The sequence below is a fragment of the Eutrigla gurnardus genome (assembly GCF_963514095.1).
Source record: "Eutrigla gurnardus genome assembly, chromosome: 15".
In the NCBI taxonomy this organism is placed as follows: Eukaryota; Metazoa; Chordata; class Actinopteri; order Perciformes; family Triglidae; genus Eutrigla; species Eutrigla gurnardus.
Genome location: NC_139938.1, coordinates 20,465,092 through 20,484,778, shown reverse-complemented (window position 1 = coordinate 20,484,778; position 19,687 = coordinate 20,465,092). Strand labels below are relative to the sequence as shown.

The following is a 19,687-nucleotide window of genomic DNA, read 5'->3' as shown; positions in this document are numbered from 1 at the left end:
AGCAGGAAAAACAAGGAGATCTTGAGTTTGATGCTCTCTGAGGAGGATGTAGTTTGTGTCTCCTGCCACTAGGAGGAGCCAACGAGCCGGTTCAATGGTTCCTGTACCAATTTAAATGAATGGACGTCCAGTCAAGTTAAATATCTTAAGGTTCACCTTGATGTGATGTCACACTGAGAGATAAAGATCCGTGTTTCATTCCTAGATGTTTTTTTATTTACTGTGTAGATCTGATCCACGCTGAAAACCAGTTTATTATCACAAATCGGCAACAAAGCCCAGCAAAACATTTACATGTATTCACATGAACGCATTTATATTTCTAAAGTGCATTTGAGTCACTTTGAACATCCACTTCAGCTTCAGGTGTGCAGGTTTGCAAACGCTGCACCACCACTCATTTACAGAGCTGCAGAGACCCCTAGTGGCCGGTAGGAAAACTGCAGAATGGCAACAATTAAGAACTCATGTAGCAGAGATCTCAGATTGCTCTAGTTTATGGCTTGTTTCTACAGAAAGAAAATTGAGTATACTATGGAAAATGCGAAATATATATATGAAATCTATACAATAATATTTGACTTATAGTGTCATATAGACTCAAGAGGCACATTGGAAATATCACAAGTAACATTTTATTAAAACTGTATAAAATCGAACATAACCATCACCAACTTAAAAAAAATGCCATCCAATCATTTAGTTTAACCATAATAGTCATTTACATTATTTCACAAAATGTTACAAAGTAACTGCTGTATTCTATTTCTTCGTCACTTCGGGGAATATCACACAACAAAACTGTAAAATAGTAACATTTTGATCTTTTCCATGAGGATTTTTAGCCGCTGTAGTTTAACGGTATTATCTTACCGACCCACCTCGGCTCCACGTGGACTCTGCAGGTCCCGTAACCAACGACGACAGGGGTTTGTGGTGAACCAAAATAGAGGCTTCAAAGCTGTTCTGTCAACAGGTTGTGCTTCTGTCTTCACAAAGCGATTTATAGTTAAACTCTATGTTTACCCAAACAGAAACATATCGATGGCATTATTGTAAAAACCACAGAAAATGGTTTTGAGGATCTTTCCCAGAACTCCGAGTGGAAGTTGTCGCCCATCGTGAAGAAGATCAGTATACAAGTAGACGGTCTGACCTCCTTGTGGAGGGTTTAAGCCGATGAGGTCTCAGGGGTACCTGTGGGGGGAGCAGGCCGGGGACCCATTATGGGGGAGAGGACTGGTGTAGTTGGGGGAACTGGTGTAGCACGGTGGGTGGTCCAGTTCAGAAGGAGATCCGATGCTGTTGCTGGAGGAGTCGTCCATAGAGGGATCCTGCAAACACACAGCAGACTTCAACCCACATCCTTATCAAGTCGAACAAAAGTTCATGTATTAAATTACAATTTAGGTTTCCAGATTGCCTGATATGTTGGCTTACTGTCGGTCCTGATGATAGCTCATTAGTGACGGCCAATCAGGTCGGAGCATTCCCACTCTCTCTCAAATTTAAATTTCCCCACTCTCAGGACAAGCGTGTTAAATTGGGCTACGTTCCACTCGTTACTTTTTTATTTTACACATTTTTTATTCAGTCTGTTTGTTTCTGTTTTAGTTAATAAAGGGATATCGTTTGGCATTTATCTGAATCTGCATATTGATATTTTAGATTTGGTCAAATTTTGACTTGATTTCCCTTTCGTGAGTCACAGAATATTAATCATAAACTCATAATGGAAATAAGAGATGTACCTTTTGCTGCAGGATGTAAAGTGAAGTTACAGCATTTACTCCGTTATGCTCCGTCCTTTTTGGAAAATCTGTGGCAGCAATAAAAACAAAAAACAAAACATTTGAGTATAATTTCTGGATATTTATTATTCCGGTCTCACTTTCCATAAGCGGATCACTTTTTGTATTGACAACCATCACAGTGGAACATTAATGCGGTGTAACTCTACCTGTTTGATCTATCGGTGAGCTGTCTAAGTGGTCGTAAAAGCTGGACGGAGGCTTTCTAGCTGCATGTTTTTTCCTAACAAAGACAAAAATGGTAATGATGCATTAATATTATGTTGGAACTTTATTTAAAGTATTCGGGGTTATTTTTAACTTCTTCTTACTTCTTTTTGGACGGCGTCCAACAGGCACACACCGTTACCAAGGTGATGAGGAGGAAGATGCCCCCGGTGGAGAGGATGATGTAGAGGGAACTTCTTCCTGGTTACGATATTCAAAATGACATTAACCGAAAAATATGGGATTTTACAGCTTTTCTACGTGTAGACAACAGATCCAGGATCAGAGCTAGCATCACTTACTGTAGACCGCCAGCCTGACGGGGGGGCTCGTCACGTTACCCACCGGATTCTCCACCGTGCAGGCGTAGACGTCGTCGTCCTCCATCAGCACCCGCCTGATGGTCAGCACCTTCTGGTCGGGCGACAGCACCAACCTCGTCACGTTGCTCAGCGGCTTCCCCCCTTTGAACCACCTGTAGGCCGTCCGGGTCCCGTTGTCGTGGGAACAGTTGAGGACCACGTTCTCGCTGAGCTCCAGCACGGACAAAGACTCCGTGTGGACGAAGGGCCTGGATATGGTCTCTGGAGGAGGCAGCGATCGGGTTTCAACATGTAAGTAGAAAACACAGGACTTTCATGAAGGAGACCATGGTGCATGTCCTCGGGCGGAGTTGCAGGAGAACTACGGTGACCATATCAGGGTCAATTTCTGGAAAATTCCAGACTTCTGGCTGAAACATTGCACTTTAATGTATCGTGGATTAAACCTTCAGGGCAGGACTCTGATGGGGGATTTGCATTCTCAGCCGTAGAGGAGGAACGGATTCACACAGATCGGCTCTTGTTCTCCTCTCCAGGTGACCTTCACACGGGCCTCCCTGTGGGCTGGAGGTCTAAAAACTCACAGTTCCCAAACAGTCTTCTTTGGTTGGGGCAGGCCTGCGATCCTCTGCCAAATCACCATGGTAACCGCCGTCATACTGTAACGCCAGTTTATATCTACTATATATATTTATAAACTCACAAATTTCCCACTTTATTTCTCTGAATATTGCCCCCCTCTCTCTGTTCCTTTTTTTATCCACAGAGATTTTGGCTTTGAACGCATCACCAAACTGATAAAAGTCCCGCCCCCTCCGTTTAGACCTCTGTTCAAAGCCCCGCCCCCTCCGTTCAGACCTCTATACAAAGCCCCGCGAGTGCAATCAGGAAGTAAGTATTGACAGACAGGCAGGCCGTCCAATCATTTTCTCCGGCTTGACGTTTTTGATTGGAGGGGGTTTTTACAGTCCTACAGACATTTTTATATTAATTGCGATCGATATGTTTCGAGGATTTCAAGTAATGTAACAGAAAGTGTTTCTGAATAGAATTACCTACTCAACCTTTAAGTTGTTATTATTATTATGTTATTTTAACGGTCAAAAACAGTGTTCAGAAAAAGGCGATTTTACCATTTTTCATTTTCAGAAATCGTACAGCAGCGTGTTTTTTCCTCACCGTCCACCGTGAGCGTGATGCTGCCCTCTCCCGTGAAGGTGTCGTCGGTGATGGAGATCTCCACGTCGTAGATGCCGTCGTCGGACAGTCTGAGGTTGTGGAGGAGCAGGGTCCCGTTCTCGAACACCAGGATGCGGTCCCGGTACTCGGGCCTCAGGGTGCCGATGATGTCGGTGCCGATGGACTGGACCACGGTGACGGACTTCTCCCTCTCCAGCTGCCACTTGATGACCGGCAGGTCGAGGCTGAAGCTGCTGTAGCGGACGGAGAGCACGGCCTCGCCCCCCACCGTCCCTCGGACCAGCGAGCCCGGGATCGTCATGTTCACCGCCAGCACGCCACCTACAGTCAAAGGTTGGTACTTGAGTCATAACCCTATAAAAACCATTTGTATTATCTTTCTGAGACTCTATCAACGTGATAAACACTTTCTTTAAAACCCGTTGTATATGACCTGATACATGTATTCTGCCCTCTAGTGGATTATCTTTACACTGCAGACAGAGGAAGTAAATCACACTTTTGGCAGGAAAATCTTTGCTTATTTTCAAGAAGTTACGGTCCTAATAACATTTATATTGTTACACATTTTTTTAAATAAATATGTGTTGTATTGAAACATGCATAATTACGTAACAAGTCATTATTTATATTACAGTTAAATCATGTTGAAATGTGCATATCAAATTTGATACTGCAGGTATATGATGTGTTATCATTGAACGGTCATATTTTATTTAAATTGCAAAAGCTGCATTTTTTTGGAGGGGGGGGGGGGGGGGATTTGGTTTGGTTTAATAAACAATCCAATTATTTTTGATTTGTCAGGCTACACAGGGCTAAAGTAACGATACTTGAGTTTTTGTTTACAAATTTAGTTTGAAGACATTCTGACAATATGTATATATTAAATATTTTTGTCCATGTGCTACACGTCCTAATTTCATGGCAAAAAAGTGAGTTTAGCCTCATATTGTTATTGGCTGATCGGTGACGTATCACTCATGCTGCTGCCTCTCTACTGAACTCTGACCTACAAAAGGATACGTGGTAACCATGGAAACAGTGAGATTGAGGGGAAAAAAAGGTTTAAACTGACTCAAAATGCCAGTTTATTAAAGTACGCCCAGATAAAATTAATGCATTCTTTAACCATTCCAAAAAATGACTTATTACAGATATTTATATGATATCTGAAGGTGCTCTATTCTCAGTCTACGACATAAATATCATATCATATTCACACTTTCATTCTGCCGAGCAACAAAAAGGACACACCGCTATGTTGGACAAAAGCACATTGTGTACGTTGAACGCATCCAATTTAAACATATCTTTCGGTAATAACTTTATGAACAATGGACAGTGATACATGTGGGCATCGGGCCCGTCTCTGCTGCATATACTGAGTCCAGCTATGCTTGGCGGATCCCCGTTCCCATGGGAACAGCCGTCATGTTGTTGGGATGGGCCGGCGTGAGCAAAAAAACAAAAGTGAGGATTGTTTGTTGAAAACGTTCCTTTTCTTGGCAGTTTATGAAAACAAAGAGAGGGCCAGCAGTGGGGAGCGGCCCAGACGCCATGCTAGCTCCATGACTCAACAATAGTTACGGGACGCAGCTGGAAAACCACTGATCCCGAGTCAGTCTGCAGCCACACTCACTGTATTACTGATAAAAAGACTGTGAAAGCATCCACAAAGTCTGATGGAACCCCAAAACCAGGAAATACTGGGATTTGTTTTCAGAGAGTTGAACATGAACAATTATGCAACAAAAATTAAAGAAACATATTGAGTTTAACCTTGTAGATGTTGTATTTATATTCATATTAAATATAAACAACTTAAAAAATCACCATCCTATTGGCAGTCTCACTACTAAATCATACTGTCACCCTCCAATTGTTTCATCCAGTTAGCGCCATTATTAAAATTATATTCACAAATTGTCATTTTTTTATTCCTTTATACTGACACCAACAAACAAATTATGCAAAAAAAAAGATAAAAATAATATTAATAAAAAGCAACAGTTAGGCTACTTATTTGCTACAATGTCAACTATTACAAACTTAATCTTTACAAAAACAAATCTTTAAAGCAAATAATTAGTAGTAAATGTGAGGTATACCTGAGTGGAAGCAGCCGAGACCCGTGAGCAGAAAAAGCTGTGAGATGATGATTATTTGAGCGTTATAAGGAGACTCCGTCTCTGCCTTCATCTTCGGGTTCTGGAGCTTCTGTTTCCCTCGCGGAGGAAAACCAGCATGATGTGAGTCTCCGGGCCGGACGGAGAACACAGCCGTCCATTCAGACTCTCAGTACAAGTTGTTCTCAGACGCCGATGTAGCAGCAGCACAAACGTGTGTGTGTTTGTGTGTGTGTGTTTTTATTGCAATGATAACTGATACGTTCATGAACCAAACAAAAGGCTTTCACGATCAGTGTTGTTTCCCAACATGTGGATTTTTATCATCTGGGGACCATGAATCTTAGTTTTCAGGACGGTTGTGTGAACCCCGATAGCACAGTAAAGACTGTTTGTTTTAACTTTATGTTAATAAGTCATAAAACTTTTTTTTTTAAGATTTTAAATCTAAGAAATACTTTTCATTTGGATTTCTCACCAAATTGTTCCTTTTTAGTGCACATAAATGCATTCATGTTTCTAACTTCTGGAGGGTCCCTGTGTGTGTGTGTGTGTGTGTGTGTGTGTGCGTGTGTGTGTGTGTGTGTGTGTGTGTGCGTGTGTGTGTGTGTGTGTTTGTGTACCCAAGGTCTTCTTCTAGTTTGAGGAAAACCAGGAAAACAATAAGTTTGTTAACATTTTCTCAGCAGCCAGTCAGAGCAGCTCTGGTTGATTACATCATCGCCAACTAGCCAATGAGGGAAGACTCTGAGCTGCCTAGCGACGGGACCCAACAACAAACTGCAACCAGGCTCTTTGAAGAGACTAGGAGCTGCTCGTCTGCCGTTCTTCTCTCGATGGCTGAGATCCAGATGTGTGAACCGTTCGAGCTCTTCAACCTGCTGAACAGCTGCATCCGCGGCGTGTCGAGGCTGTCGGAGATCAACTTCCTCTGTTTGATCGGTGAGATCACTGGATTTGAGTATTGATCGCTCTGCTTTAATTCATTTAACCCGTAAGAGCCCTGGACCCATGTTTCCTTAAAGGAAAATACATTTTTATTGTTAGTTTAATGAAATTGACATTATTTTGTTGCTTACATTTGTTTAAATGTGCTTTGAATTCAACAAAAGAAAATATACATTGAATTGAGCAGCTCATTGCTATTTTTCTTATTATAATAAAATGCAATTTTAAGGTTGTTTTGTGTAAATTCAATTTAACAGGTTGAAACTTTACATTTAGTAATACAAAATACGCTTTATTAATATTAGCTTGTTAGCACTATAGCTTCTTCATGAGTGGAAGTCAAGGAAGAAGCTGTAGAACAAACTTTTACAGGATATATGTAAAGTGTTTGTGAAAATTGTGTCACTGTGGGTTCATTTGGGTGAACTTTAGTTTGTAACTCTTTTTTTCCAGATGCTCGTGAAACCGAAGATTACAGAACGAGTCACATCCCGACAGCTAAACATGCCAAAACCGTACGAATTTAGCTTTTTTTTCAACTTTGAAATACAATTTAAAAAAGGAACAAGGAATGAATATTAATTTGTCGCGTAAACAAAAGTGTGTGATTGAAAATATTACATTATATAAAGTTGTTTAAACTCTAATAAAAGGTTAACATTGTGGAGGATCTACATTTTGTGTCCCAGGACCCCCTCCAGGGTGCAGTGGGCCGGTTTCTGCTGCCCGAGGCTGTGGAGGTGGACAGCATGCAGCATGTGGTGGTCTATGACGGCTGCGCCGGCTGTTTGCAGGAACAAGGTAACTGGCTTAGCCGCGTTCATTTCCGTCACAGAGTGTGTTCATCGATGTTCCTGCTGACGTCGGGCCTCGGTTGCAGGCAGAGCGGTGGACTGTGCCCGGGTCCTGGCTGAGGCGAGCCTCTGTCCGGTCTACGTGGTGAGGGGAGGCTTCCAGAGGTTCTCGGCTCTGTACCCGTTTTTAAGGACCGAGAAGATCCTCTACACCATCAGGGTAAGTCAGAAACACACGACTGCTACACCTGGGGGCTTTTATCCGCTCACCAGAGTCCAGAAATATGAATCCAAATATCTGGATCTACTTGTCTTATAATTGAAGGGCACCTGCACCGAGTTCCTGGACCCCCAGGACTGTTTTTTCTTCACTCATACAGGATTGTTGGAATTGAACTGTGCATGGTTAAAAATTCTCCCCAACAAATTTTAAATTCATAAATTTACCAAAGGGGGCACCAGATAGCTCAGTCAGTAGAGTTGATGCCCCGACCGAGGCTGAGTCCTCACTGCAGCGGTCCTAGGTTTGAATCCGCCCTGCAGCCCTTCCTGCATGTCGTCTTTCACTCTCACACTGTCCTCTCTGAATAAAGGCAAAGAGGTTAAAAAATTAAACTCACGTCAGTTGACCATTTTGCCGGGTCAGTAAGGCAGAATCACTTATACACATTTCAAATATGACATTTTTTTCTCCCAAATAATTCAGTTGATTGATTTCAATATCAAAAGTTTTTCATTCAATTCAATAAACACAATTGAGTGTATTTGTCAGGAGCTGGAGGACCTGAAGCCCTATCCGCTGGAGGTCTTAGCAGGACTCCTGTACATGGGCGACCAGGAACCAGGCTCGGACTCCAGCATCCTCAAAGACCTGAAGATCAGCGTCGTCATCAGCGTCTCGCAGAGCAACACTGGGGGGTAAGACCCGGACCAGACCAGACCGGACCGGACGTTTGAAATATCATTCAATATCATGAATGTGCTCTGAATTTCTTTCTGATCCAGATCCACAAAGGGGGACCAGACCATCGTTAACATCCCTCTGGTCCGTTCAGGGTCTGATTTAAACTCGTGTTTTGAAAGGATCTGTAGCCTCATCGGTGAGTTTAAATTCTTATAAATATAATATTGGTTATTCTTGTTTCCTGAACCAGGAAGGTTTTATTCACCATAAAGGAGCAATGATGAAGAATACAAATATAAACATTTATTATTCCCAAGATCTCAACTTGTTGTGGAATCGATATCGTTCACAACATTCGGAGATGTTTTGTGAGTTTAACTAAAAGCTCACAGGAATGTGTGTTCTGTTCTATTACATGGATTTCTGAATGTTAATCATCATTTATCTCCTCGTTTCCAGACTCCCACGTGAACGTGGGCTCTCGTGTGCTGCTAGTTTCCGAGGACGGCCGAAGTTGCAGCGAGACCGTCACCGTTGCCTTCCTCATGCACAACCTCAAGTACACACTGGAGGCCAGTTGATCCACATGTGACAAGTCTTTTTGTTCAAATCTTTAAAAAAAAAAGGAAAAAAGGAAATGTCAACCCAGATATCGGATTGCTCTAGATCGTTGTAAGAAAGCATGTAATGAAAGAGTATGAAAATATGAGCATTTCCAGTGTTTATAACGACGTTGGTGACGTTGTTTTCAGGAGGCCTGGAAGTACGCGCTCAAATGTAAACCCGATATGAAGCCGAACGCTGGTTTCCTGCAGCAGCTGTCCGACTGGGAGTCTCTCATCGTGGGAACGAGAGTGACCGACATCTCCGAGCCTCCATTCTAACGGCCGATGTTGTCCATCCATCCATCGTCTACCGCTTTATGCTGTATTCAGGGTCGCGGGGGGGCCGGAGCCGATCCCAGCTGTCATTGGGCGCCAGTCCATCACAGGGCCGACATGTAGAGACAGACAATCATTCCCTCTCCCATTCACACCTACGGGCAATGTAGAGTCATCAATGAACCTATCCCCATCCTGCATGTCTTTGGACTGTGGAAGGAAGCCGGAGAACCCGGAGAGAACCCGGAGAGAACCCACGCTTACACGGGGAGAACATGCAAACTCCACACAGAAGGGACCCAGGCCCGACCCGGGAATCGAACCCAGGACCCTCTCGCTGTGAGGCGGCAGTGCTACCCACTACACCACCGTGCAGCGGCCGATGTTGTGATGTCACTTATTTTAAAACATCTACCGGTATATCCTTCAGATAATCCATAAATAAACCATAGTGATGGAAGATCAGATTGTTTGAAAATAAAAGAAAAAGGAAACTGTTTAGATAAATAATAATAATTTTTAAATTATTTATCGACAATGAACCATTCATTTATGCATTCATTATTTACATTTTTTTTTTTACATTTGAACGTTAATTTAATCCATTTATAATCAAGGTGAAATTATTATTATTATTATTATTATTATTATTATTATTATTATTTAGCATTTTACTGGATTATTATCCTTTAAAATGTTACCAAATGTAAGGAAACAAAAGAGAAAGTGGTGGACAGTGACCCCTAGTGGGGGTTTCTTGTAATATTTTTGTGTCCTTGTGTACTAAGTTAAGAATTCACTGGCATTTAAATGTCAGTAGTAGTAGGTCAGTGTCCCCCCCCCCCACCCACCCATCTTTAAAGGTCCTCGTGCTGATTGGCTGAAACGAGGAAACCCCAAATCACCAACGGCCCATCTGATTGGACCAGCCAGTAGTTAGCGCCTAATCACGCGCGACGCTGATGATGAAACGGGATGTTTTACGTGGCCCTTACAAAATAAAAGCACAACACTTGTAATCAGCTAAAACAAGGACAACAAACTGAATAAAGGTAAACATAAACATTTGACTATTATGTACAGATGTAAATATAAGTATATTTACAAGCACAGGACAATGACGTCGTAAACTGTCTGAGAACAGTGTGATAGGAAAATCCTCGAAATGTTTTAGATTGGACTATAAAACTGTTGATTTAATGCAATTAAAGGTCAGCTCAAGTCAAGTTATGTGAAAATAATATAGACGGAGAATAGAAAAGTATTGTTAAAATAGATTATTTTTGGAAAATTATGTAAAGTATAATAACCTGTAGTCCTAGTGTAGGAGCTATTTATTTGTTAGTATTTATTTGGATTGGTGTAATATTGTGGGAGATTATATAGGTAGATGGGCAGGTACAGGGACCAGCTTGCACCTGGGTGGGCCTATGTTGTTTTTGTTAGTAGGAGCTATCTTTTGTTGAATTGTTTGCTTGCTTGTTGTTTTGGGGAAATGAATCCATTAAAAAACACCAAAACCTTGAACGAACAATGGATCTGTTTTGACCACCTCCCCATGCTGTGTCAGTGGCCCACTGATTATGAATTTGATTTAGACTTTTTGTCAGTCAAAGGGTCACTAAACATAGATAAGATGCTGCCTCATTGGATATAGTTGCAATAAAGAAAAAAAACCTAAAAAAGACTCTAAAAAACTCGGTCACTGATGCTTTTATTGTGAAGGCGGTAACCGGAAGTGGCGCTCGTCGGCCGGTTTAGCTTGACGTTGCCCTCGGAACAACTGTTGCACACAGCGGAGCGTGGATGTTGCCTAACTCCGAGGCGGGTTCCTGATGTGTCCGAGATGTTGTTCAGTCCGACGGGTTTCACCGAGTGTTTACGCGAATGGGGCGATTTAGAGAACAGCTACCAACAGATCCAGGTAACGTACGTTAGACACCAGCCTGTCTCACGTCACGGAGGTGTGACGTGAGACCGGGTTAGCTAAAGGATCGGGGAGGGGAGGGGGGGCAGCGGGATCCACCCTTAACAGATAAACATAATAAAACTGATTTAAACATTGTAGTCAACGTGAATTAAAAGCGGATTATTCACAATGTGGAGATCTGCCACCGGAACTAATGACGCGTTGTTCCAGCACGGCGCTGTTTTGGGGAGCACCGCTAACCCCCAACACGCTTTTTTGTAATAAACTTTATTTAGAATTCAATTTACATTAACATTTAATCATATAACATTTACCATTATATGATGGTAAAATAAATAAATAACATTATTTTTATTTTATACATTAAATACTTCGAAGTAGATAGAGAGTCGCAAAGTACACGTCAATTTAAATTAAGAATAATTTAAAACATGGGGAAAAATACAATTTAACAATAATAAAAATGATCATTATTATGACATGTTTCTCCTTTAACTGTGGTTGCATGTGTTGTCTTTTTTTTATTATTTTATTTAAGAAAATTCTTATACAAACAATATGGCTCAAATCTCTTAACATTATTATTAAGGAGCAGATTCTTATAAAATAGGCAAATATAATAAATAATAAGAAGAGAGAAACATTAAAAATAATAATACAAAAACAATAACTAAATGATATGAGATCAGTAAGTTTCAATATCATCACAGAATACACATTTATAATTAATAATAATTCTGCCACATTTAGTGGTTTTAATATCAAAATCGCCGACGATTCACCGGATGGATAAAAACATTTTAAGATCTTAAAATTGATCTCCTCAGGTTTGGGAGCGATGAGGAATTTAAAATATTTAGTCCGTCAGTCTGAATAGTTTAACTACAACGCGTCTGATTGTGTCATTACAGGTCACATGATGCTTAGTGTGGAAACAATGAGCCTTCGTCTGGGAATATAACAAACCTCACAGATGTATGCACATGATTTACATAGTGATGGATGAGATAAACAATAAGAACATATTATATCTAAATATATATATATATATAAATATATTAAAGGTCTTTAGTTGCACAGTCGAGGATTGGAAAAGTTGAGAATTTATTTTCTTCTGCATCGTTCTTATCATAGTAAGATTTTTTTTTAAATCTATTTTAAATTAAATATCTCTTGAAAATCCAAAAAAGTTTTGGTGCACCGACCATGTTATTTAATTTCAATGCTTATAAGTTGGCTACATTTGTGTTGAAAGCTTTCATCTGTTTAATATTATTTGTAATTAATGTTGATATTTGTGGTTTCTGGTGTCTTTCTCTAAATAATCACATCTCGTATGTCTCTTTGTTTTGGGAACGACAGCCGCCATGTGCTCCTCAAACATTAATGCACATTTTAATAAACACGATACGTATTTTACGCCTCCAGGACACTCATCGTCTTTACAAGCAGAAACTTGAGGAAGTCACCAAACTGCAGGACGGCTGCTCCGGAGCCATCGCCCGCCAGAGGAAGCAGCTGAAAGACCTCGCAGCGTCTCTGGAAGAGTACGTGTGTGTGTGTGTGTGACCTCGCAGCGTCTCTGGAAGAGTACGTGTGTGTGTGTGTGTGTGTGTGTGTGTGTGTGTGTGTGTGTGTGTGTGTGTGTGTGTGTGTGTGTGTGTGTGTGTGAGTGTGTGTGAGCGAGTGTGTGAGGTGAGTGAGTGGACCTGCAGAGTTCTTCACGCGACTCGTCTGCTAATTAAACGTTAACTCAAACTTACCGTATACGTAAGGACGTTTTTCTGTTTTCTCCACATTTTTAGATGCAAAGAAAAACATCCGACTCCCAAATTAAATCCGGAGGATGTGGACGCCATCGCAGAAATCCAGGGATCCATCAGAGAGCGAGTGGACGCGTTCTCCGAGATGGAAGCTTTCCTCCCGAAGAAGAACGGGTGGGGTTCTGTCGTAGGATTTATCGTGGGATTTATCGTAGGATTTATTGTGTGATTTATCGTAGGATTTATTGTGGGATATATCGTGCAATTTATCGTAGGATTTATCGTGGGATTTATCGTAGGATTTATTGTGTGATTTATTGTAGGATTTATTGTGGGATATATCGTGCAATTTATCGTAGGTTTTATCGTGTGATTTGTCGTAGGATTTATCGTAGGATTTATCGTGGGATTTATCGTAGGATTTATCATAGGATTTATTGTGGGATATATCGTGCAATTTATCGTAGGTTTTATCTTGTGATTTATCGTATGATTTATCGTAGGATTAATTGTGGGATATTGTGCAATTTATGATTCATCTTGTGATTTATCATAGACTTTATCGTAGGTTTTATCGTAGGATTTGTCATATGATTTATCGTGTGATTTATCGCAGGTTTTATCTTGTGACATAATACACTGTCGGTATTTATCTCTAGGAAATGTTGAATACGTCAAATAGTTGAAAATATTTGAAGTAAGTTTTATTTATTTTATATTCACGTTTTTTAAACAACAAAAGTGTTAAAACGTTTAAATGTCGTCCTCCTCCTCAGGTTGTACCTCTCTCTAGTTTTAGGAAACGTCAACGTCACGCTCCTCAACAAACCGTCCAAGTGAGTCCTTTTCTTACAATCCCCCCTTAAATGTGTTAAAAATAAATATAATAATATCACGTCATATTAACGTAAGTTCATCGTTTCAGATTCGCCTACAAAGATGAATATGAGAAATTTAAACTGGTCCTCACGGTGATCCTCTTCGTCTTCTCCTTCACGTGTCGCTTCCTGCTCAGCTACAGGTACGATCTCCCGAAACATGGTGTTCGTACATTTCCCATGTTTATTTTGATGACGTAAAATTATTATTTCAATACCTGAATCTTAAATAAGTCACCAAAATAACTGTTGAGTGATGTTTTAGTTAATCGGTGAAATGTGTTTTCAGAGCCCTCGACGCGCTGTACAACTTCCTGTCGGTGTGGTACTACTGCACACTCACCATCCGGGAGAGCATCCTCATCAGCAACGGCTCCAGGTAGGCGACACCCGCCGTATCCATGACGACGACCGTTTTTTTGTTGTTGTTTTTTTTTAATTTCCTTTTGTTTCAGGATCAAAGGCTGGTGGGTTTTCCATCACTACGTGTCGACCTTCCTGTCTGGAGTCATGCTGACGTGGTGAGTCATCGTTGTTCTCTAGAGGAGGCGGAGCTACAGGGAGTGATATCAGGGTTACAGGTGCTGGAAATCCTTGAAAACACTTGCATTTTAGTGTGGGGTTTTCAAGGTTTGAAAAGTGCTTGGATGTAGAATAAAGGTCTTGAAATGTGTGTTCTATGTGATGACATAATAGAACAGAGAAAAGAAGATCTCCATATTTGAGGGACTGAAAACAGCATTTTCTGACATTTCTTTATGAAAAATGACTTTTGATGATGAACAGATGATGAAAATAGTTGGTGATTATATTTCTGTGGATCTGTTAGTGGAATTAGTTTTCCTATCATTTGTGGTCCTTCTGTAAAAAGCTGTCTCCAAACATCATGTTGGTTGTTTAGAGGACAATAACATCTCATTTAATGTGATGAACAAGTGACATAATAAGTAGACTGAATACTGAGGATTGGATTGATACAAATATGGAGTTTACCACAGCTGGGAGGTGCTGGAAAAGCATGGAAATGCACCTGGAAATGCTTGAAAAGTGCTTTAATTTGATTTTGGAAACGGTGTAGGAACCCTGCATATATTATATTATAGCTACATAAGTGATGTATTATATATATTATATAGCTGCATGAGTGATATATTGACGGTTTCTGACCAGATGTTGGTGTTTTGTGTTGCAGGCCTGAAGGCGCCCTCTACCAGATGTTCAGGAACCAGTTCCTCACATACTGTCTCTACCAAAGTAAGAGATTTAAAGTCGGGTTAACTCCCAAAACATAAATCTTACATCATGATTAGTAGTTTACTGTCGAGGCCTTTCACCCGTCTGTGTTTAGAGCAGGTTGTTTCCAGCTAGTTATCATCAACGGGGAAGAATAGAATACGTACGGAGTAATCCACGACGAGGAGGTAGTTTATTGGAGAATTTAATCTGACTACAGTTTCCTTCCAAATGTGTGAGTGACTTTACAAACGAGTGTCGAACCTCGTTAAAATGCATCAGAACGCAGGAGATTTACTCAGTGACATGTTTTTACTGAGTTGGGCAACAAATGAGACAACTTCCTTCTTCTTGTTTCTGACAGGCTTCGTCCAGTTCCTCCAGTATTACTACCAGAGCGGCTGCTTGTACCGACTCCGAGCGCTCGGAGAGGGACACAACATGGACCTCACCGTCGGTGAGTCCGGTCCACCGAGTTCTATTTGTAAAAGAAGGGTTTGACCTGGTCTGGACGTGGTCTTGACCTGGTCTGGACGTGGTCTGGATGTGGTCTTGACCTGGTGTAGACCTGGTCTTGACCTGGTCTGGACATGTTCTTGACCTGGTCTGGACGTGGTCTAGACCTTGTTTGGAAGTGGTCTTGACCTGGTCTAAACGTGGTCTAGACCTGGTCTGGATGTGGTCTAGACCTCATCTGGACCTGGTCTAGACGTGGGCTTGACCTGGTCTAAACGTGGTCTTGTCCTGGTCTAGACGTGGTCTAGACCTGGTCTGGACGTAGTCTAGACCTCGTCTGGACCTCGTCTGGTCCTGGTCTAAACGTGGTCTTTACCTGGTCTAGACGTGGTCTTGACCTGGTCTAAACGTGGTCTAGACCTGGTCTGGACCTGGTCTAGACGTGGTCTTGACCTGGTCTAAACGTGGTCTAGACCTGGTCTGGATGTGGTCTACACCTCATCTGGACCTGGTCTAGACGTGGGCTTGACCTGGTCTAAACGTGGTCTTTACCTGGTCTAAACGTGGTCTAGACCTGGTCTAGACGTGGTCTGGAATCGGTCTAATCAAATGAATGAAATTGTAATTTGTCGAATACTTTGGTTAATCAATAATGTTTTGATGGGTTTATATGAGGGGAGTCAAGAATTGCACATGATTTATTGGATTTAAAAAGTCTTAATAATAGTTAAATTTCTCAGATATCTACTTTACATGTAGTCCGTTATGATAACGGGAGATTACATGGATGTCAGTGTCCCCTCCTCTCCTGGTCCACAGAGGGTTTCCAGTCCTGGATGTGGAGAGGCCTGACCTTCCTCCTTCCCTTCCTGTTCTTTGGTCATGTGAGTAGCGTCTCTCGTAGCGGTGCTTATTAATTAGCATTGAATTAATAAATAAAAACGAAAAAAGCTTATATGTTATCACCTGTTCTGAAGATTCAAATCTAGGGCTGTCAAAATGATTAATATGTGGAATTAACTCGTACATTTTTTAATGCATTAAAGCTGTTGGCTCTCTGGGTGGGACGTTCAAGGACAAAAAATGGAAAAAAGACGGAACAATCAATAAACAACGTAATGTTAGCGAGTGTCCGTGAATAAATGCTACTAGACACGAGCTAAGTTCCTCTAACTGTCGTACAGCTGAAGTCAAGGAGGTTAGCCCCGACGTTAGCAACAAATCTGGCTCGGGAACACTTAAGGTGGGCTGCCGTTTAAGGTGGACCAGGCTATTCTCCTTTCAGTGAGGAGCTGCTCCTCTGAGTCTCTTTGCTTTCTTTATCTTTAATGTTTATTAACTGTGGAACTGACAGCAGGTTAAACAGATAATTATTAATAAACTCTGTATCAGGAAAACACAAGGTTGAATGTATTCAAAGGTATTTTTAGAACTGTAATGGTATTATTAAGTACTTATATCGGTACTCTTTCCGTTCCCCAAACAATATACAGAGAAAATTTGATTTTTTTTGTATATATTTACGAATGGAGATGTATCGTGATTAATCCATAGCTACCCTGCGATTAATCTGATTAAAAATCGGTTAATCGGTTGAAAGCCATATTAGAAACTGTGATTAAGGAAACATAATTAAAGGATCCAACCCTTCAGTTTTTGTTTTAAATACATCCTGAACATCGAGGAGGTTCTCTGCTGACCGACCGTTGCTCCTCTTCCAGTTCTGGCAGCTCTACAACGGCGTCACGCTGTTCCAGATGTTCCAGCTCCCCGAGTGTAAAGAGTGGCAGGTTTGTACCGACCAAAAAAATAACAAGGGCAGGTATTAAAACCCGACTATAGATGAGATGAGGTTTTAAAACGTGTTTGCAACGGAAGCTTTTCACATTTGTTTTCTGCAATCACAAATTTGTAATTTAAATAGGAATATTCAAGATTTTTTGGTGGAAAGCTCATCTTCTAAAGTCTTTGTGATTTTTTTAAATTTTGGTTTTATATAACTACTATTTTTGATCACTTTTGATCAACTTAAAGCGTTACTTAACACACAACCAACTCAATTTGTTTTGAAAATAATAATATGTATATATCCAGATGTTGAGCGTTCAGGGAGTCTCTCTTTAAGACCGTGTTGTAACTCTGTCCATGGTGCAGGTGCTGATGTGCGGCTGCTCTTACATGGTGCTCTTCATGGGAAACTTCTTCACCACGCTGGGAGTCGTTTACCAGAAATACAGGAACAACCAGGACAAGTCCAAGACCTTCTAAAGACTGAAATCAGGAACCAGAATCACCAAAACTTTTACGGAATATGCAAAGTCACCTTTTAGCTCGAATATTCTCTTTTAGATCTCTTCATCAACGTTGCTGACTGACTGTTACTTTTAACCATATGGATTTCATTTTGTGTGAATGATGGTCAAAGCAAAACGTTGACGGGTAAAAAACAATGTTACACTTTAAGTTTGTTTCAGTCTGTCTTGAATTCAGACGAGGTAATGTCATTTGAATATGAAAAATAACAAAGTTATTTGCATCATATTCGTATTTGGTGAAGTATTTTTCTCAGCAGCTTCAGTGTGTTTTCGCCTCACACAAAAAGTGCTAAATAAATCACTCCCAAAAAGAGAAACATGTTTTTGTTTATCACGGTTTTCCCTCCAAAACGCTCAGATTAATTAATCTAAAAAAAAGAATAATAGGCTGAAAAGAGGAGGAATTATGGAATATTTAAGATTAGATCCAAGAAATTATTACTTTCTTCATTCCTCTTGCATTAATAATCTCTATTAGTATTCTAATCATATAAAAGCCACAGGGATTTTTTAGCATAATATATTTAAAATATGTTGTAATAAACGCCCCCAATTAACTTCTTTTATCAAGAATTTTCTGTAGTTTTTGGATTCTCCGTTTACTGTTTTCGGACTGAAGTATTTCTTTAAAGCCTGTCTTCAAAACAAAAGTACGGTTATAAACATTTAAACAAGTTATATTTATATTACGACAATCCTTGTTCCATGTATTTAAAAATACTCCATTAGTGCAGTACATCAAGCTGACCACTAGATGGAGGCATTGCTGTAGTTGTTGGTGAACCAAACATGTTAAATAAAATACAAATACATGTTCCTTTAAGTCGACTACAGCAGTTTATTCTGAGTTGCTGCATCATATGTGTATTAATCCGCCGCTGAAAGTAGTCCCCAATCAATATATGCCTTCCTGTTCTCGGGAGTCCTGTTCACAGACCACATAACATTTGATGAGGATTGTCGGGGTCTAGGAAAACCCTGTTGAGTTTGTGACCCTGGTGCTGGTCTGGTTTAGGACACCCTGAGGTGGCAGCCCTCTTTGGGGGTGTTTCTGTGGTTGACTGGGATTATGGATTATGGGGAAATCCAGGTGAATTCCAGATGTGGCTTTTCGATTATCGCCTGGTGTTTACGTGTCTGTTGACATGCTTTATTATCAGTGCAGTCTGGAAAAACTTCACGAGTCTGTGATGAAAATCGAAGGTCGTTTCTGAAGACGGGTGTCCGAAGAAGAGGGACAGGAAGTGAGGTTGAAAGGTCACTGGTTGCCTTATTTTTACATCCCTGGGGTGATTATTCATAGATTTAATTTATGAAGTTTGTTCCGTCGTTGTAGACCTCGAATCATCTTGAATTTACAGTACATAATTATATGAATATATTAAAATGTCAGTTATGTAAGTGCACCTGTCTGCAACCAGGGGGTCCCCATTGTGTTATGATGTTTATTTACATTTACATTTAGAAGACGCTTTTATCCACATCGACTTACAATAAGTACGTTCACTGGAAGAAAGTGCAACAGTAACTAGTTATCAGTACAGTATTATGAGATCAAAGCTATTTCTATATATATTTATATATATACTGTATATATGCATATATATATATATACTGTATATGCATGACAATAATAAAAACTTAATTTTAACGATAAGAGAAGAATGAAAAGATTTCAACAAAGCAGCTTTTCTCCACCTTTATGATTTAAACATACCTGCGTTAGAAATATAGGAGGGAAAGACATTCTGCACATAAGATCAGAGAGAATAATACCTGAAAAATGTAAAAAAAATATGAAAAGCAGCCTCACTCCTCCAATTTGCTACAGTAGAAGTTTCCCCAGCCAGCGAGCCTTGGATGAGTTAGTGCTGCAGGGCTGAACCAACGGGACGAGGAGACTCAGTGCAGGAGG

At 40.6% G+C, this 19,687-nt stretch overlaps 3 protein-coding genes across 3 annotated transcripts; 2 read left to right on the top strand and 1 right to left on the bottom strand.

Moving 5' to 3' along the window:
* Positions 1-234: 234 nt before the first annotated feature.
* On the bottom strand, positions 235-5,820 carry LOC311025916 (hepatic and glial cell adhesion molecule-like). Its single transcript, XM_084029074.1, has 7 exons — positions 5,653-5,820; positions 3,521-3,862; positions 2,321-2,602; positions 2,123-2,219; positions 1,961-2,034; positions 1,752-1,819; positions 235-1,334 (listed from the first exon to the last, which is right to left on the bottom strand). Exons 1-7 carry the CDS (start codon positions 5,741-5,743, stop codon positions 1,188-1,190), a joined length of 1,101 nt encoding a protein of 366 aa, XP_083885200.1. The 5' UTR covers positions 5,744-5,820; the 3' UTR covers positions 235-1,187.
* Positions 3,753-9,215, top strand: styxl1 (serine/threonine/tyrosine interacting-like 1). Its single transcript, XM_084029071.1, has 9 exons — positions 3,753-3,874; positions 6,357-6,612; positions 7,072-7,133; positions 7,320-7,419; positions 7,499-7,632; positions 8,185-8,330; positions 8,418-8,512; positions 8,776-8,888; positions 9,069-9,215. Exons 2-9 carry the CDS (start codon positions 6,405-6,407, stop codon positions 9,198-9,200), a joined length of 990 nt encoding a protein of 329 aa, XP_083885197.1. The 5' UTR covers positions 3,753-3,874; positions 6,357-6,404; the 3' UTR covers positions 9,201-9,215.
* A 1,740-nt stretch (positions 9,216-10,955) lies between these two features.
* Positions 10,956-18,318, top strand: LOC311025424 (transmembrane protein 120A-A-like). Its single transcript, XM_084028319.1, has 12 exons — positions 10,956-11,121; positions 12,556-12,674; positions 12,933-13,064; positions 13,667-13,726; positions 13,816-13,911; positions 14,058-14,147; positions 14,224-14,289; positions 14,961-15,022; positions 15,366-15,458; positions 16,277-16,341; positions 17,179-17,247; positions 17,612-18,318. Exons 1-12 carry the CDS (start codon positions 11,044-11,046, stop codon positions 17,723-17,725), a joined length of 1,044 nt encoding a protein of 347 aa, XP_083884445.1. The 5' UTR covers positions 10,956-11,043; the 3' UTR covers positions 17,726-18,318.
* Positions 18,319-19,687: the final 1,369 nt, after the last annotated feature.

What these genes read in the sequence shown, in the direction of transcription:
- LOC311025916 (XM_084029074.1), bottom strand. Translation starts at nt 5,743, where the DNA reads ATGAAGGCAGAGACGGAGTCTCCTTATAACGCTCAAATAATCATCATC. An exon ending in CGTCAGGCTGGCGGTCTACA is followed by an intron (nt 2,220 to 2,320) that starts GTAAGTGATGCT and finishes TATCGTAACCAG; the next exon opens with GAAGAAGTTCCCTCTACATC. An exon ending in CTCACCGATAGATCAAACAG is followed by an intron (nt 1,820 to 1,960) that starts GTAGAGTTACAC and finishes TTGCTGCCACAG; the next exon opens with ATTTTCCAAAAAGGACGGAG.
- styxl1 (XM_084029071.1), top strand. Translation starts at nt 6,405, where the DNA reads ATGAGGGAAGACTCTGAGCTGCCTAGCGACGGGACCCAACAACAAACT. An exon ending in AGATCCTCTACACCATCAGG is followed by an intron (nt 7,633 to 8,184) that starts GTAAGTCAGAAA and finishes TGTATTTGTCAG; the next exon opens with GAGCTGGAGGACCTGAAGCC. An exon ending in AAGGATCTGTAGCCTCATCG is followed by an intron (nt 8,513 to 8,775) that starts GTGAGTTTAAAT and finishes CCTCGTTTCCAG; the next exon opens with ACTCCCACGTGAACGTGGGC.
- LOC311025424 (XM_084028319.1), top strand. Translation starts at nt 11,044, where the DNA reads ATGTTGTTCAGTCCGACGGGTTTCACCGAGTGTTTACGCGAATGGGGC. An exon ending in CACATACTGTCTCTACCAAA is followed by an intron (nt 15,023 to 15,365) that starts GTAAGAGATTTA and finishes TGTTTCTGACAG; the next exon opens with GCTTCGTCCAGTTCCTCCAG. An exon ending in CAACATGGACCTCACCGTCG is followed by an intron (nt 15,459 to 16,276) that starts GTGAGTCCGGTC and finishes CCTGGTCCACAG; the next exon opens with AGGGTTTCCAGTCCTGGATG.